This window comes from Silurus meridionalis, chromosome 24 (genome assembly GCF_014805685.1).
Source record: "Silurus meridionalis isolate SWU-2019-XX chromosome 24, ASM1480568v1, whole genome shotgun sequence".
In the NCBI taxonomy this organism is placed as follows: Eukaryota; Metazoa; Chordata; class Actinopteri; order Siluriformes; family Siluridae; genus Silurus; species Silurus meridionalis.
In genome coordinates this window covers 1710304-1729902 of record NC_060907.1, presented here as the reverse complement: position 1 = coordinate 1729902, position 19599 = coordinate 1710304, and the positions used below count along the sequence as shown (strand labels likewise).

Genomic DNA, 19599 nt, shown 5'->3' with positions numbered 1-19599 from the left:
AATATATTTAAATTCAAATGTATTATGTTAAGTAAACAAAAAATGTTGTAAAGCTCTTTTATAGACCAGCTAAGAGCTAATCTATAGACCATGAAAAGGGTCCTTTGCAAATGGGGCATTCAAAAGTTCTATTAAGTCATTGGAAGAACAACAATCTTGGTTTTGAATTATAGCATGAGGATTTAATGATGGAAATATTCCTGGCAAGGATTTAAAAGCAGGAATAACTTGTAACGGATCCACTCAGTTTGGGCAGGATTGTCAGGTGTACCTCTGGCTCTGACTGTATAGACATCAGGAAAGACTGTAGGATGTGGGTGTGTGTAAGTGATGTCTCTTTAATAATAGTTTGTATAATACACCACTCAGCACTGTTGAGCATATACACCAATCAGCCATAACATTATGTGCCTCATTAGTAGCAAAATATTTCTCCAACTGTTTCATTTTAATGACATTTACTTTTTCCACACTTTTGTTGCCCCGTCCCAACTTTTTTTGAGACGTTTCAGTGTTCAAATTCAAAATGGCCTTTTTTCCCCCTTAAAATGGTTCATTTCCTCATTTTAAACATGTGATATGTTTTCTATGTTCCACTGTGAATAAAATATGGGTTTATGAGATTTGCAAATCATTGCGTTCTGCTTTTATTTACATTTTGCACAGTGTCCCAACCTTTTTGAGATTTGGTTGTAATATGCAATGAATTTAAAGAAATGATAAATAAAAACAATAAAAAGAATTTCTTAAAAACCACAGACATTAGTATACAGTATAGTATGATTTAGTATACAGCATTGTTACATGCAGGCTTGGCATCAGATGTTGTGGGATTAATCAAAGAAGACTTGTTAAAAAAAAGTGTTAAAAAAAGGTCAGAGGTACAATTAGAAACAGTCAAAAAATAAATGTTAATGCAAGTGATTAACACAGAGGCAAAACATCTGCTGGGGAACCAATAAACACTGCACCAGCATTTTAATCTTATCTTAATCTTATTAGTTTTTTGTGACTGTCAGATTCTGGTAGACTGAATTTGATTGATTATCAGTATTGGATGAATTCTGGTAGATTGTGTCTGACTGCTCGGTGGTTGGGTCTGGAGTCTTGCATTCAGATTTGGGTAAATTGGTGTTTACTGTTTCTTGAAGAGAATTAAAATTTGGGCAATTTTCATAAACATCACTTGTCTGAAACAGGAAAAAAATCATTCAAATGTTTATAAGTGAAGTAAGAGGAAAGGAGGAAATCATTAGTTTGTACCTCTTTGGAAGATTGTGTCATCGTTCCAGGACCTGCAGTGAGATTGAGCAGGAAACAAAGATTGATTGCAAACTTCAATGTATTGAAATAAAAATGAAGCACTGAGATTATAAAGCTGAATGTTAGATTTAAATGTAAATAAAAGTTTATTAGGTGAAGATTGATGGAAGAAAATCTTTATTTTTAGTTTAAATAAATAAAAATGCTGTGCCATTGCCTCATTAGTTAATGTATAAGAGGTGTGTGTTATTGGTGTGATTGTGTGAAGTGAGTTACTGTTGTCTTTAATTTTGGTACAAAGAACAGCAACATGAAGGTTGAAAATGAAAGTTTTTTTACCTGGGCGATTTCTCTTGCAGTAGATTGCTATCATCACACCAACAGTGAACACCACTGCCCCTGTGCTGAGCAGGAGGTAGGTAGTTAAACCTGGAACATCTGGACAGGATTTAAATGGTCAACAAAGGAACAAAATATACAAACGAAATAAAAAATGGGAATGTAGCAAGACAGATATTTAAACGCTGTTATACTGTGCTTCATATTTTCAGTAGAAGCTCTTAATGATGTGTGAAAGCAGCCTCCATGTCAGAACTGAGTAGGTTAAAACACCATGAACACAAACTTTTATATTACTGATCAAAGTGCTGAGCAGGACTGTGATGTGAGGTACATGCTCATGCAATAGCATGAAATATTATGAACAGAAGGTGAGTGCTGATGTGTTCTCTGGCTTTTATCTTAGACTTAAATTTATTTTGTCACATACACATTCATACAGAGTTCAACATCTAGTGAAATGCATTTTGTGACTGTCCAACCTGTAAACATGAAAAATAGTTATATATATGACTTATTTACAGTGTGGATGCAGGTCTACATACCATTGGATGAGTCAGCAGTGGATTTGTGTTCAACCTTCTCTAATGCAGTAACTGAAAAAAGTGATATATGATGAATGACATGACAGAAATGTAGTGAAGAAGAGCTCAGGAGAAAAGTTCTTACCTGTAGCTGGAGGTGTCTCAGTATGCACTGATGGACTTGTGATATGTGGTGAAGCTGAGTATGTGGTGTGTGTAGATGGTGAGACAGAACTTCTGGCAGGATCATCTGAGAGAATGGAAAACAGGATCAATGAAGGTTCTTCTCTCAGATAGTTCACAGCTTCTAGGTTTATGTTCCAATGTCTAAACCTTATTTATTAATTTCAGGCCAGTTTTTTTTTTTTTTTGGCTGATTTTCTCATGTGCACTTAAATAAATGCCAATCCATCTTATATCACCAAGTGTCTTCAATTCACAGTTTATTGATCTTCAGTTACACTCATATTTATACTTTCAGAGAGTTAGAGAACAAGTTACCAACTTAAATGAAGCCCACTGTGCTTTAATAATCTCTAAATTGTAATGTGTTTATAATCAGTGAATTATTGTATTAAATTCTTTAGTCTCCTCTGTGTAACACTCACCAACAACCAGCAGTTGAAGCTCTGTGTAAATATTAGGCCCTTTCTGCTGTACCACACACCAGTAAGTGTTTGCATCCTCTGCTCTCAGATCAGTGATGGTGATGGTGAAGATTTTGGCTGTTGTGTTGTCATACAGAGAGAATCTGGTGTCTTCAGCAGGAGATCCAGACTGAACAGGAATGTCTTTAATTGCAGGCCAAGGGGGACATTCACCTCTGCAGAGATACTTGTTGTTCTTTTCATATCCAGATTCATAGTGACATTTAATCTGAACTGATCTTCCTCTGTATCCAGTTACTGTAGTTACAGCATCAGATCCAGCTGGAGAATAAAATACAGTGGAATGAAATGTGATCCAGGATGATTGTGTAATTATAAAACCAAAATAAACATCAGTTTACTGGAATATTTAAGTACAAACATTGTGACAAGAGTAAGAGAAGATCCAGGTACAACAAAATACATAAATGAAGCAATACATATATTTTAAATAAGCACAAAAGCACATTACACTTGAGTTCCATTTATTCTTCGCCTATTTCTTACAATTCCTAACAAATCACTGAGTAAACTTGGCATGTAGGAACACACAGAACCCACCATTCAAAGCTTCTTATGCAGACTATTGGGAAATAAGCCAGCCCAGACAACATCCCTGGACAGGTATCAGAACCTGCTCATAGCTGATTTCTTTGCAGATGTATTAATTTCGACTTTTGCACAAGACTCAGTTCCCACCTGCTTGATAAAGGACCACCATGTTGGCTTTTGCACAAAAAAAAAAGAAGAAAATTGAAAGGGAGTTAACGGAGGAAATGGGTGTAATTGTTTTATTGACTTTGATTCACCTGATTATGTGTTTGTATGAATCACCTAAGGACTCGACAATAATTCAGTATTCCTGGATATTTCTGTAACAATTGTATAAGCTCAACAGCGTAAAGCAAACTGTGGAATGGGGTATCCTAACTTGGGAGGTTTTTCACCTTTTAAGGACAAACAAAATCACTTTGGACAAAATGATTCAATTAATAATCTTTCTTTCATTTAATAGTCTTTCTTAAATTCTTCTTCTTAAAATCTTTTTGTCAAATATGCAGTCATTACTGGAAAAAAATGATGAGCTTTAGGTCAAATTAAAGGTCATTTGTGTGATAGCACTCACAGAAACTTGGCTCTGCAAAGGGATTTAGATTCAAGCCTATGACTGGATGATTTCAGAGTTCCTGTGCACATGGACCAGGAATCAAGGGTACATGATTAAGTGCATGGAGGTGGGTTATGTGTGTAGATTAGAAAGAATCGGTCCAAATCAGTGTTGATTAAGGAGAGTGTGCACTAAAGATATTAAGTTGTTGACTGTGTCATTAAGACCTCAGGATTTGCCTCGGGGTGTCCTCAGTTGTTTGTCACATTCACAGTTTACATTCATCCCCAAGCAAATGAGCACAATTAGGCAAGAAAGACTGAACATGTGGTTCACGAATTTCAGTCCACATCTCCTGACGCACCTAGTTTTATTCTTGGCGATTTTAATAATTGTACATTAAAGAAATCATTGGGTCACTTCAACCAGTATGTAACCTGCCCAACATATAAGGATACACTTTTGAATCTGTGTTATGGATTGATTAAAGTCACTTGGTAAACTATGGTTGGAACCTCAGATCATAATATGGTGTTACTTGTTCCAACATATAAAACTGTCCTGAAACATGAAAAGTCGGGTTAATCAAAAGGAAAGATTGGTCTCAAGATGCTATGCTACGTTTACATATTGTATGGAAAGTAGAGATTAGCCTTTTTTTATGGACTCCAGCTTAGACATTGCTAAAGTAACAGATATAATTTTAGTTCTTTTTCTGGAACTCGAGCTGCATTGAAATGCTTTGGGAATGCCTCGTGTTGTTTACGCTCTGAATCATGTGTAAAATCCGGCCAATAGGCAAGTCGAGACGTCATCGGCAGGGCACATTGTGTAAACCTGGAAGCTACAAAAAGGGTGAGCAATGGTAACTTAGAGACGTTCTGTTTGGAGGGGATGCACCGGTCAGGATAGTAGGAAAATGAATAATAGAATTAGTTTGAATGGATCAGTTCAGATGCAGTTTTGGCACAGGTTGGCACAGGTTTTTTAAATTTGATACTTCCTCCGGTCTTTGGTGGTGTGGACCGATCCAAGGCCTCCCTCTTCCGGGCCTCCTCCTTCAACCCTGGACGGGTGGCGAGACCCTCATCAGAGTGCCCTGGCCCACCTGGCGAAGGTGGGTTTGGGGCATCAGGTGCTGCCTCTGGAAGTGGGATTAATGTCAGGAATCCTCCTGCCACGCCTCCCTCCGAGGCTCTCTCGCAGCCTCTCCCGGCGAAAATTACCGGCACCTGTTCCTCCTTCCCATTCCCCTTTATAAGCTCCCGTTCCAACCTCATTCGAGGTCGGATCTACTATTCATGTTATGTGATTTTCCCAATTCCAGACTGCCAGCATTTCCCGCTGGTTCATGCTCTGTTTTCCGATCCTGTGAATTATACTCGCTGTATGGATTATACCCGCTCTATGGATTTTCCCTGTTCTATGGATTATACTCTCTTTACGGATTATACATGATATATGGATTATACCCACCTTCCAGATTATCCCAGCATCACCGTTAGTAACTCTCCCTATTTCTGGTTTTGGTTCTAACTTTCAATAAATGATGATAGAGTTACTCCCACTTTCCTTGACAAGAATTACAATTACAGGGGGAAAGCAGATGATGATGGCCCAGTTATACAATAGACAGGTTTTGGGTAAAGCCCAAAGCATTGTGTTAGATCATTCCCACCCTATGTACTGTATCAAGAGTTTCACCTCCTCCCTTCTGGCATGCAGTGCTGAAATTCTAGTAATAGTTTTAGACATTTTTTTATCCCCTCAGCTATAAAGTTTTAAAATTTAAGATAAATATATTTTGGAGAAATTCTGTGTTTGAATTATGTGTTTCAGTTGTCTTGTGTATTGATATTCTTGTATGCTGCCACCGAATTACTTTTGGTAAACAAATAAAGACCTACTGAATTGAACTGCCACTTAAAAAAGCAGTGGCGGGCCGTGCATTTGGTATCCTGGCCTTCATTGGGAACTTACTCCACCTCTTAATACCACCACTTTCACATCGAAATTATAGAAACCATTAATATTATACAAAAACGCAATATAACAACGCATGGCATTTGCATTTCACAAATGGAGGGTGAAAACCATTTTGAAATCGAATATGAAATCTGATTGGTTATAAAGGCCAGCAGTATTGACTGAAGGCTCTGGGCAGATTAGATTGACATGGCAGCACATAGAGGCTGAAATCTGATTGGCCAAAAAAAATCTAACATCCACATATGCATACTGGAAGCAGTGCAGCCAAGAGAAATGGAACAAATATTAGAATTTAGGTTGTGAATGTAGGTCAGTGCTTCTGATAGTGTTTAGGCCAGCAGAGAAGGCTTTGCTGGCCCTGACCGCAAAGTCATTTTGGATTGGATAACATCTCATGTATACATTCCACCAAATCTTTCATTTAGAATGAAAAAATTGCACATGTAAAAATGGCGACAGACTACTTCTGCATACTTTGCACATATACATACACCACTGTACAAATGCTATAATACAATGGACCCAATTGACCTTTGCATCACTTACCACATGTATGTCCACCATGATTACTCTGTACACTGCAAAATGTATGCATGCACACACTTTTGTTTCTTGCATTTACAATATAGTAATTTATAATCTTGCACATGATGAAACTGCAGACTGATTGCATTGATAAAGCATTAGCCCTGACCTTTAAACACATAATGTAAAGTTATGGTCAGTTTATCACCCTCTACACAGATACAAAAACCCTTCTAAGTGAATGTTACAATTAAAATAAGTAGAGGGGGTAAATATTCTACAGTATTATTCACTTGAACATATACATTTCCTCAATAATGCAGTATAACTTCCTCTTTGTGTTTTAAATATAACTAAAGAAAGACTCATAGATCGTAGATCATTTCTGAACCCTGGAACCTCACGATAAAGGTTCTGTCCAGCTATTAAAGTTCATCAGTGCAAAGTTTTAATATTGATGATGAATATGTCAAAGTGTTGTAACTTACCTATAATCAGGCAGAAGTTGAAAATCAGGAGGATCTTCATTCTAAGTGCCGTGTTAGTCATCTAGTTATTGACTATGTTAGTCACTTCTCTGTCTGGGTGGCTGTGAAGTGTCTATTTGTGTGATTAAAGAGATAGCAACGACTGCTATCTGCAAAGACTCTCAGGAAGTGCATGTGTGAAATGTTTTGCACATATGCTGTAAAAAAAAGTAAAGAAGCTTTTATTATCATTGCTACCATATATATCTGACGCAGTACACAGTGAAATGAGACAACGTTTCTCCAGAACCCTACTGCATTAAGCAACAAATTAAAAACGTGGAGACGGGTTGTTAACTTTTTCTATGCTGACTTGTCGTTCTTGCTAATGAGACCCACCACGATCATGTCATCGGTGATCTTGATAATGTGGTTCGAGCTGTGCATTGCTACATAGTCGTGAGTCAGCAGGGTGAACTGCAGTGGGCTAAACACACAGCCATGAGGGGCTCCAGTGCTCAGTGTGGTGGTGCTGGAGATGCTGTTCCCGATCCAGATTAACTGATGTCTCCTAGTCAGGAAGTACAGGATCCAGTTGCAGAGGGAGGTGTTCAAGCCCAGTAGGCTTAGCTTCTAAATTAGGTGCTGAGGGAAAATTGTGTTGAATGTTGATCTAAAGTTTATTAAGAGCATTCATACGTAAGTGTCCTTATTGTTCATTTGGGTGAGGGCCAGATGGAGGGTTGTAGAGATGGCATCGTCCGTGCAACAGTTTGAACAATACGCATACTGCATGGTGTCCAATGAAGGTGGATGCTGTGTCTTGATGTGCTTCATGACAAGTGTATCGAAGCACTTCATCATGATGGGTGTGAGTGCGACGGGACGATGGTCATTGAGGCAGAGACTGTAGATTCTTTTGGCACGGGAACGATGATCGTTGTTTTGAGACATGTACAGTAGGAACAACAGTGCTGCTCAGGGAGACATTGAAGATGTAACATCCGTTAGCTGTTCTGCACATTCCCTGAGCACCCTGCCAAGAATGTTGCCTGGTCCAGCAGACTTCCGTGGGATGCATAGAACTCTGCATTGAATTTACTTGTCAGGCCGGAAGAACTTGCTGGAAACCAAAGTTCAGTAGAACAAGGTTTTAATGAAACAAGCAGACCAATAGGGAAAACAGCAAACCATAAAGTACATGAAAGTCCTATGAGCTCTGGTAATCCTATAGAAAGGTTAAGTCAGAGAAATACACACAATCCTGAGAAAGGTAGTACTCCAAGAGAGTCCTTGCTTAAGTAGTCTGTGAGTGTTCTCCAGTGTGAACTGCAGAACGGATGATGATATGAAGGTGTGCAAGTAGGAGGTTAGCTGATAAATGTCAGGTGTGGATATTTAGTTTGAAGGTGATCTAGGAGTGATAGGTGCATTTGGGGAAGGTGTTAGTGAAGGACCTCAGCTAGTGGACTCCGCTCTGATTTAGTCAGGGAAGCACTTCCAGGTTGAGTGTTAGAATGGTGGTTCACATGTTTTTGGAAATGACAAATGGAAGAAATAAACCTAAGGTATATGACTGGAAGTCTTTTAAAATGGATTTGTTTCTTCTTTCCTATTTGAGGATATCTTAACTTGTGCAGTATCACACTGCTAATCAAAATGCCTGGGGTTTTGGCTATGATCACCATGCTTTGTGCTTGAAGTAAAAGGCTGATATCATGGAAGAGAAAATTATAAGCCAAATACCTAATATCAGCCCTATGGTTGTTGATTTGATAGTACCTTCGTGCATCATATTCATCCTACTCCAAATAAAGCTGACTGTTAGTGCAGAAGAGTCGAATGCCATTGTTCGCACAGGTGGTACATATATCATGATGCAGTAGAGTCTATATATAAAGCAGAGAGAGAATATGATCATCCCTCACACCCAGCAACAGTTTGTTATGGCAGGTGGGAAGGTGTATTGTGCTGTGCCAAGACCTACCTCGTATACATGCCACAGTACCATCTGACCTTCCCATTTATCCTGGATTAGACTCAAATACAGAATATTGATGTGGCTAACAACCAGTGTGGACTTTGCTAATCTATTTATTATCAGCAGTGTATACCAGACCTGCTAAACATAGATGGCATTATGCCTTACCACCTAAATTCAGGAAGCTAAATTGCAAGACCCTTTTGGATGTTTATGCATTGTCTGTTCTGTTTGACTTTCTTGAATGTATCTTTGGAAGGCACTTTCTAGGTCATGACCTTGGATTTGCAGTATAGATATAGGGAAGTGGAGATTAAGAGATAAAGTAAGCTGAGGAGGGAGAGCAAGTTACTGTGTCTGCATCAAGGACATTACAAGAGTCTGAGCTAAATTACTTTTGAATAAGAAAACCTTGCAGTGGTTTCAGCAGGAATCAAGTGAGAAAAGTTCTTAGAGAAAAACAAGTTTAAGGTTTGAAATGACCATGCTTTGCTTGTCTGGGCATTCAATTGCCCAAAGATCTCATCTTTCCTGGCAAGAGGCACTTTCACTTCAAGGTACACTATTGGAAGGGGTTGTCTCAACACTGGAACAGACGCCTTGTCTGGACACTTTGATCCATATTCTGTGGGCTCTGCACGAGTGTCAATCACCAACTTACAGTCCAACCTCATTCCCTGTTAGACTACCTGGATCAAATGTACATATACACTATGTTGGCAAAGGTTTGTGGACACATCATCATAAGTCTGGTATGTGCTTTTTGAGCATCGCATTCCACATTTAGTGGAAGATGTGTAGTGTAGATTTTGGAGTGTGCTTGTGGACATTTGTGTTTATCAGCCGTAAGGGTGATAGTAAAGTCAGGTACTGATGTAGGTGAGGTGAGGAGGCCTGGGGTGCAGTCAGTGTTCCAAACCATGTAAAGCAGATCTTCATGGAGCTGGATTTGTGCACAGGGGCATTGTTATGCTGGAAAATTTTATGCTACAGCATCTAAAGACATCTGACACATTTGTGTGTCTCCAGCTTTCCGGTAACAGTTTGGAGAAGAAGCGCATGTGGCAGGAAAGGTCGGTGTCCCAATACTTTTGTCCTTTTAGTGTATAATTTCATTGTTATAGCATAAATGTACTGTATTTAACATTGCAAACAAACCATGTAAAAAATGTACATTCAATCGTTCTGTGTAAATGTATTTATTATTTCATTTACTTTCCTGTGGAATTAGACATAAAATTGGAAAAATGAATACACAATTATACTCATGTTACATTTTACTTAAAGTTACATAGAAGGTGAAATAAATCAAGTGTAAATTCTGCAATAGGAGGCTTTACATTTGGGTCTATGCATAATAATGTAATAAGCAATACAGAAAATGAATAATCCACAGGACAAGAACAATGCCTGCTGGGAAACGAATAAACACTGTGAGAGGGTTTTGATCTTATCTACATCTTATTTGCTATTAGTGACTGTCAGATTCTGGTAGACTGAATCTGATTGATCATCAGTTATACTTAGATTCTGATAGATTGATTCTGATTGGCTGGTGGTTGGGTCTGGAGTCTTGCATACAGATTCAGGTAATTTGATGTTTACTCTTGCTTGAAGAGAAATGAAATTTTGCTCATTTTCATAAACATCACTTGTCTAAAAAAGAAAACAAAACTCATTAAAATGATTGTAAGTAAAATGTTTCTGATAGTAATAATAGCAGCAAATCGTTGGTTCGTACCTCTTTGGAAGATGTTTCATGGCCCTCAGCTAAATGAGAAGGAAAACAAAGTTTGGATGTTTTTTATATTTCAAGTGAAGCACTGATTATAGCAGATTTGTGTTTGAACCTGTAAAGAAAATGAAGTGTTAAAAATAAAAAGTTAAAATTAAAATTAATCCTTTATTTTAGGAAGGAATAATGGAAGGTAGGTAGAAGGGTGAGTGTCCCATTGCATGCCATTGTCTCATTAGTTTTGTGTTACAATGGTGCAACTGTGTGTTATAATTTACAAAAGATACAGAGGTAATTTAATTATGTAATTCTGGGTACAATCATGAAAAAAATCAAGTTTTTTTTCTTTTTTTACCTTGACATCTTTTGCAGTAGATTGCTATAATCACACCAACAATGAACACCACCGCACCTGTACTGATCAGGATGTAGGTAACTAAACCTGGAACATTTGTACAAGAAATAAATGGTTATAAATATATACAACTACAGAAAAATATCATGTAACAGGAAAGGCATTTATTACGATGTTATAGTCCACTGCAGGTTTTCAGAGGCCGCTATGAATAATGTGTGAAATTGTGTGAAAGCAGCTCAGACCCTTTGGTTAAAGAAATGTGATGAGCTTAGCAAAATGTGCACTTGCTTTTAAACTAAACTGGCAAACTGTAGCCTTCCTGTCAGAACTGAGAGGGTTAAAAAAAAAAAAAATAGAAACAAGGGTTAGGGTGCCATTATTTCTGGAATGCAGAGCAGAACAGTGATGTGATGAACATGCTTATGCAATGGAATGCATTATTATAAACACTAAGCATTTCTAATGATCACAGGGGTGAGAAGGTGAGTGCTGGTGCGTTATTATCTTAGACTCGTTTACACTGTGTATGTAGGTCTACATACCATTTTATGAGGGAGCGGTGGCTTTGTGGTGAACCTTGTATGATTGAAAAAAGTGAGACATAATAAATGACATGACAGAAATATAATAAAGAAGAGCTCAGGGGAAAAAGTTGTAGATGGAGGTGTCTCAGGATGCACTGATGGACTTTTGATATGTGTTGAAGTTAAGTATGTGGTGTGTGTGGACTGTGAGACAGTACTGCTGGCAGGATCATCTGAGAGAACAGAAAACAAGATACAATCCAGGCTCAGTTTTCCACACCTCTCCAGTCTCTGCGTTTATGATCCACAGTTTGATCCTCATTTATCAATTCTATTGATCCTCCATCAATCACCAATTTACATTAAACCACACCCACATTTTAACCATTAAAAATGTGTTTTGAAAAATCTCCTTAATAAGTGAAGCTGATTCCATGTAACCATTGTATTTTCTTTTGCAGTAGATTGCTATGATCACACTAATAATGAACATCACTGCACCTGTACTGATCAGGATGTAACTACACCTGGAACATCTGTAAAAGACAAAATGTTTAAACTACATAAAAATGTCATGTGACAGGACAGACATTTAAATGATGTTATAATACACAGAAAGGGTTTCAGTAGCTGTTATGAATAATGTGTGAAAGCAGCTCAGACCCAGTGGTTGGTGAAGTGTTAAGTTCTTTGCAAAATGTGCACTTGTTTTTAAACTAAAGTGTAGCCTTCATGTCAGAACTGAGAGGGTTTGGCCCTGTCAAAACCACAGTGTTAAAGACTGGACCAATTGAAGAGAAGTTCTTGAAATGCTTTCTGGGATTATTAGGTTTGAACCATGTGTTATTTATGTAAATATAATTGGAAGCATGAATACACGCAATGATAAATACATTCCCAGACATGGTTACTTTGCAAACATAAACTGGCAACCTGTAGACTTCATGTCCAAACTAAAAGGGTTAAAAAAAAAAAAAAAAAAAAAAACATGGACACGTCTTTTCTTCTTCTTTTTTACATCCAAAAAATAAATTCATTATTACTGATTACGCATAAAGTGCTGAGCAGAACAGTGACATGACGTACAGGTTAATGCAATTTCAGGAATTATTATAAACAGAAAGCAATTCTAATAATCAGAGGCTGATATGATTAAATGCTGAGTGTTGGTGTTTTTGTCCTGGTCAGTATTATCTTAGCCTTGTTCACAGTATGGATGCTGGGGGTACATACCATCAGATGAGGGAGCAGTGTTATGGTGTTGAGCTGTGATTAATGGAGTAGCTGAAAACAGTGAGACATGATAAATATCATACCAGACATATAGTGAAGAATAAAAACAGTTCAGGATAAAAGTTCTTACTTGTAGTTGGAGGTGTCTGTGTGGACTTGATTATCTGAGAGAACAGAATGAGGATAAAGCTACAATTCAGGCTCAGCTTTACACACCACTAACAGTTTTTTAGGTTTATGATACTAATTTAATTGTATTGATCATCCAAAAATCACCAAATGACTTCATGGCTCTTTTAATTTACATTCAACCATAAAATGTGTTTTGAAAATTCCCCCTTGATAAATGAGGCTCATTCTACATTGTACATGTTGCTTTAGAAATCTGTCTTAATCACAGTGTTTATAATCAGTGAATTACTGTGTGAGATTCTTAAAGACTCCTGTGTTCATCTCTCACCCAGTTTAACCAGCAGTCGAAGCTCTGTGTAAATATCCCACCCTGTGTGCTCGATCCCACACCAGTAAGTGTCTCCATCCTCTGCTCTCAGATCAGTGATGGTGAAGAATTTGGCTGTTTTGTAGTAACTCAGAGAGAATCTGGTGTCTTTATCAGTAGATTCAGATTTAACCAAAACATTCTTCTAATCATTACATTCACCTCTGCAGAGATATTTATTGTAATCTTCATATCCAGAATCATAGCGACATTTAATCTGAACTGATCTTCCTCTGTGTCCAGTTACTGTAGTTACAGCATCAGATCCAGCTGGAGAATAAAATACAGTGGAATGAAATGTTATTCGGGGTGATTGTGCAATGTAAAAGACTGAAATGAAACACAGTATACTGGAATATTTTAGTACAAACATTGTGACAAGAGTAAGAAAAGATCCAGGTACGACAAAATACATTACTTATAAAACATCTATTTTAAATAACAAACAATTCATTTGTCATAAAAAAAAAGTTTATGTATATTGGGGCAAAAGCACATCACTATCACGTATCCGATCCATCATTCCTCCCACTCACCACCAGAGTGCACCACGGCTAAGAAGTGTGTCTCATTTGGACCACAGTATCCAGATTGCTGTGTGTTGACGTACTAACGAGGTCTTATGTTCTGTCTAGTCAGCCACATCTCGCTACGTCTGCCCAGAATGCCCCGTTTTCATGTTCATTGTACTGTTGCCTTTATGTGTTTCCACCTCAGACTGTTTCATTTGTTAATGATTGTTTGCTTCCTGCCACGACCTTTGCCTGCTTTTCTGATTACCCCTGTGTGTGTACCCTTGGATGTATCTGTTTGCCGTTGCTGATCCTGACTGTTTGACGACTGTCAAATAAAGCCAGCATTTGGATCCTCCTACTCTGTCATGCCAAATCTAACCCATATGTTACAATAGCACATGAGTTCACTCAATTCTTTGCCCATTTCCATACAATTCCTAACAAACCACTGGGTAAACTTGGCTTGTAGGAGCACACTGAACCCAACATTCAAAGCTTCATTTAAAGACTAATGAGAAAATAAACTAACTTAAATTAGCCAGCCCAGACAACATCCCTAGACAGGTGCTCAGAACCTGCTCATAGCTGATGTCTTTGCAGACATATTAAATCTGTCCCTTGCACAAGACTCGATTCCCACCTGCTTGAAGAGGACCACCATGTTAGCTTTGCTAAAAAAAAAATCAATAAAGCATCCTGCCTTAATGAATACTGACATATTGCATTTCACCAAGTTTGTTTGAATCACCTAAGGATTCATTGGTTATGGGTTTGAGAGGGGTGGAATAAACTTTTCTATAAACCTGAACACAATAAAAATTCTGCTATGTAAATGCATTAAACCGATTACTGCTGTTGATGAGACCCATTATATTAGGAACAAAATGCACTTCCTCAAATCTCCGTTCGGTTACACAAGCCTTCTCTTCACCTGGCATACGTATCAAATCTCGTATCGGTCTATTTATCATTGTGAACACAACACAGTTTTCTGCACAGCTTCTGAGTTTGTATAAAACAACCGTGACCTGTATAATTAGGGGAATTGGAATTTGGGGCCAAAAAAATCCCTCTACTAGTCCACACAAACGTTTCAATTACCGGCGACTCATGAGAAAGTTTACTTTCCATTCTAGGTCACTAAATTCCAGCAATACAACCCGCTCCCACTGGTCCTCACTATGCAATTCACCCACATGCTTCTGCTTTTTGGAGGAAGAAGGGGTGGGATTCAGATTCTCCTTAGAGATGAACATTCACTAAAAAGCTCAGTTTACACTTTTCAGCAGCGGTACAAATACAAATTCACGCTCTTGATTAATAACAACACTTTACATAAAGATAGTGTACATAAGAAAAAAATGGAGCTACATGTTGACAGGTCACAGGTTAATGTACTCAAGTCATTCCGACCGAAAGCAGCATCACATGTAAACACCATATCGGATTGAATTACGTCAAATGTATACAGTCCACCGAATCTTTTAATCAGAATGATTTTAATCGGAATGAAAAACAAGTGCACATGTAAACATGGCAACCGACTACTTCTGCATACTTTGCACATACACATACACCCTTGTACAAATGCGAAAACAAAATGGACCCAATCTACATCTGCATCACTTAGCACATGTATGTCCACCACCATGTATGTCCTTTTATTTTGTGCATTTACACTATAGTTATTTATGTCTTGCATATTTTTTTGCATGCCATCATGAATATAAATTCTTAAATCCTAAATAGATAATTGAATTTAACACTGTGTACAAGATGAAACTGCAGACTGACTGCACTGCTAAAAATTTGCTTCGACCTTATGGTCGGTTTCTCACCCTCTACACAGATACAAAAACTCTTCTAAGTGAATCCTCTTCTTTTTCTTCTTCTTTCAGCTTCTCCCATTAGGGGTCTCCACAGCGGATCATCCGTCTCCATACCCCCCTGTGCTCTACATCTGCCTCTTTCACACCAACTACCTGCATGTCTTCCCTCACCACATCCATAAATCTCTTCCTTGGTCTTCTTCTTTTCCTCCTTCCTGGTGGCTCCATCCTCAGCATTCTCCTACTGATATACCCCATGTCCTTCCTCTGCACATGTCCAAACCATCTCAATCACACCTCCCTCACCTTGTCTCCAAAGCGTTCTACATGTGCTGTCCCTCTTCTATGTGAATGTTACAATTAAAATAAGTAGAGGTGTGTAAATGTTCTACTGTATAATTCACTTGAACATGTACATTACCTCAATAATGCAGTATGGTAGTTTAACTTCCTTTGTGTGTTTAAAAATACTTTAGCAGCCTGTAGATCATTTCTGAACCCTGGAACCCCACGATTAAGAAAGTTCTGTACAGCTATTAAAGTCCATCAGTGCAAAATTTTAATGTTGATGATGAATATGTTGAAGTGTTGTTACTTACCTATAATCAGGCAGAAGTTGAAAATTAGGAGGATCTTCATTCTAAGTGCTGTTTGTCATCATCCACTTTCTCACTTCTCTGTCTGGGTGACAGTGCAGTGTCTTTTTGTGTTATGAAAGAGACAAAGCCCCTGAGGAAGTGCCTGGTTAAAATGTCTATCACATTTGCTGGTAAAAAAAAATCAAGAGTCAAGAAACTTTCTAAACATCAAAGAGCTACAACACACAACATAAAGTTACATAAGAGAACACAGAGTTTTTAGGTTAGATTAGATTAGCTGGTAACTAATGATGTGGACTCCTCCACGTTGATGGTATCACTATTGATTTCAGCCTCCCTAAACATGTCCCAGTCGGTGCACTTAAAACAGTCTTAAGAAGCAGAAGTGGTTCCTGCTGGCCAGGTTTGATGTGGTTACTCAGACCGGAGATGTTGTCTGAGTAGCTGAGGTGGGGGCAGGGATCCACACGATACACGCTGGGGATGTTTGTGTAAACTAAATCTAGCATGTTCGCCTATCTTTGCAAAGTCCACTGGCTGATGGAGTTTAGAAAGCACTGATTTGAGATACGTATGGTTGAAATATCTGGCGTTTCTCTGGGTGAACATTCTGCAGGTTGCTAATAGCCCCATAGAGTTCACACAGTGCCTCCTCAGAATTAGCAGTGAAGGGAATGAACAGTTGGACAGTGAAAAAAGTAGTGAATTCCTGTGGTAAATAAAATGACCTGCATCTTACAGTCATGTACTCCACTAGCAATGAGCAAAAGCAATTTAATTTAAAATTAACCCATTTTTTATATTATTCTTTTCAATGTTATCGCGTTGTACCGCGATAGGATTCCACCAAGTCCAGTCGTGAATTTTCCTCTCATAGTATTTCACAGTAAACTGTTAGTGGGATTATAACAAAGTGGAAGTGATTGGGAATGACAGCAAATCAGCCACAAAGTGTTAGAACATGTGTAACCCTTGGTTAAAGGTATTAAAAATAAGGAACCGACTACACCACCTGGGTTATTTATTCACCCAGGAAAATAGATTGAACCCAAAAGGATAATTAAACCAAAGAAAGTTACAAAAATATGAAGGACCCTTCTGGTTCGGAAGGGATTAAAGACAGAGACGTGACTTTACAAAAATAGTGCAAATTTAAACAAAAGAAGGCTTAAAAATATTTTAATACCATTTACAGCTTAACAGTTATTTACCCACAATCAAAAGAGACTAGATTAAATCCTCTTTGTAACAGAAGGGACAGAACACAGCAAATCAGTGCATAATTCACAATTAACTCCCGATTAATATTTAAAAAGCGTCCAAGCGGCTCACGGAGCAAAAATACCAAGTCTGTTAATTTAATACACCTGCACAAGAGATAAATATCCAATTCCTTACTCAAACATAGCACAGAACCGCTGCGCAGGATAATCTTTTAAAACACTCAGTAATCCAGCGGTTTACAGCTGCGACGTCCGCTTGGTCCAACCTGTAACCCAACAAGCTAATTCAGGTTTATTAAACGGTGTGTAAAAGCATATACAAAACATAAACAAAACAGCAGCTAGCGCTCTTTGGCCGCACCTAAAAAATACAAAAACAAAAAACATTTCAAACAGTTTCCCCCTTCCCCAAAATAACCCACAATAAAGTTATTACCTCACAAACGGGGTTAAACTATTATCACTTTATGCTACCTGCGTTTATGCACCCCTCCCTACAAACACACATTCAGACCATGATTAGCAACTAATAAAATAAAACACACGACTCACCAGGGGAAAGCACCAGGACAGTAGAAGAATAAAAATACCTTTTCTAGCCACCCAGCCTACAGATAAGAAAGAAATCAAAGCGTCCCACTCAACTGTGCTTTTTATAAAGCCACAAACACGCCGACATAATCACGTGGCACAGGTGTGCTCAGTGTCAAAGCGCAACTCCACAGCAGGGGGCGTGTCTTCAGATTTAAAATGCACCCTTTATTTATGCATGCCTATTTGTCTTCATCTTAAAGACATTTAACCGGTCACACATATAACATCCCAGAGCAGGACAGCGGATGCAGAGTCAATAGCTACAGACCTCCAAACTGAATGAGGCCTTCAGATTAGCTCAAGAGCAGATCATAGAGAGTTTCATGGAATGGGTTCCCATGGTCGAGCAGCTGCATCCAAGCCTTACATCACCAAAGCATCGGATGCAGTGGTGTAAGGAACACCACTGCTAGACTCCAAAGCAGTGGAGATGTGTTCTCTTAGAGTGACAAACAACGTTTCACTGTCTGGCAAGCCGATGGACTAGTCTGGGTTTGGAGGTTGCCAGAAGAACGGTGTGACTGCATTGTGCCAAGTGTAAAGTTTGGTGGAGGGGAGATCATGATGTGTCGTTGGTTTACAGAAGTTAAGCTCGGACCCTTAGTTCCGAAAGGACTCTTAAAGTCTTAAAGTTTAAAACCAGTGCAAAAAGCAAGTTCCATAAAGACATGGATGAGTGAAATTGGTGTGGAAAAACTTGACTGGCCTGCTTTGGGCTAAATTAGAGACCAAGATCCAGGCCTTGTCATCCAACCTCAGTGTCTGACTTCTCAATTGCATTTCTAGAAGAACGTTCAAAAACCTTGTGGAAAGCTGTTCTAGCTGCAACAGGTGGGCCAACAACATATTAAACCCTATGGATTAAGATTTGGATGTTACTTAAGTTAATTTGTGAAGGCAGACAAGTGAGTACTTTTGGCAATATAGTGTATATATATATAAACATTTACATTTATTTTACATTTACGACATTTGGCAAACAACCTTATCCAAAACAACGTACAACTGAGCAGTTGAGGGGTTAAGGGTCTTGCAAAGTAGTGAGTGAGATGAAGAAATGCTAGGAGGGGAAAGTAGAATTACAGTTCCAACAGGCTGGCAGGGATTTTATGCACTCACTTAAAATCCCTTATGTAAGCATAAAAGTTGCCATTAGTGCTAACAGTGCTAATAGAATGTGGACAATGTCATAGCAGTAAATGCTTTCACTCGCTGAGAAGAATGTGAGGAAATCTGTCAGGAAAGCAAACACCAGGAATATAACAGGACCAGACAGCATCAGAGGTATGGTAGAGACTGCACTGACCAGGTAACACTTTCAGTCAGTAATCTGACTTTATAAAGTCCATTATTATTCCTGTCTCTAAGACTCCTAGTCTGCCTGTCTGAACCAGAATCTGAAAGTGCACTGTGAAATAAAACATTTAAATTTACATTTAAATTTGCGGCATTTAGCAGAAGCCCTTATCCAGAGCGACATACAAAAGTGCAAAACAACGTTCCTCAGGACCAAGGTGCTACATCAGACATCAATTAGCAAAAACATAGAAAAGGGAACTACACAAAACTAACTAGGCCACTAAATAAAGTGCATGTGTGCAACATTTAGTGCAAAAAAAAATAAAAAATAATACAATACAAAGAGAC

General features: G+C 38.3%; 1 protein-coding gene across 2 annotated transcripts; it reads right to left on the bottom strand.

Annotated features, from left to right (window-relative positions):
* Positions 1-659: 659 nt before the first annotated feature.
* On the bottom strand, positions 660-17876 carry LOC124377988 (CMRF35-like molecule 5). 2 transcript variants are annotated; one of them, XM_046837426.1, is made up of 7 exons: positions 16136-17876; positions 2735-3055; positions 2272-2376; positions 2148-2198; positions 1603-1701; positions 1264-1295; positions 660-1190 (listed from the first exon to the last, which is right to left on the bottom strand). In XM_046837426.1, exons 1-7 carry the CDS (start codon positions 16173-16175, stop codon positions 999-1001), a joined length of 840 nt encoding a protein of 279 aa, XP_046693382.1. In that variant the 5' UTR covers positions 16176-17876; the 3' UTR covers positions 660-998. The 2 variants fall into 2 exon arrangements, with proteins under 2 accessions (XP_046693382.1, XP_046693380.1); XM_046837424.1 differs by lacking the exon at positions 16136-17876 and adding an exon at positions 6884-7013.
* Positions 17877-19599: the final 1723 nt, after the last annotated feature.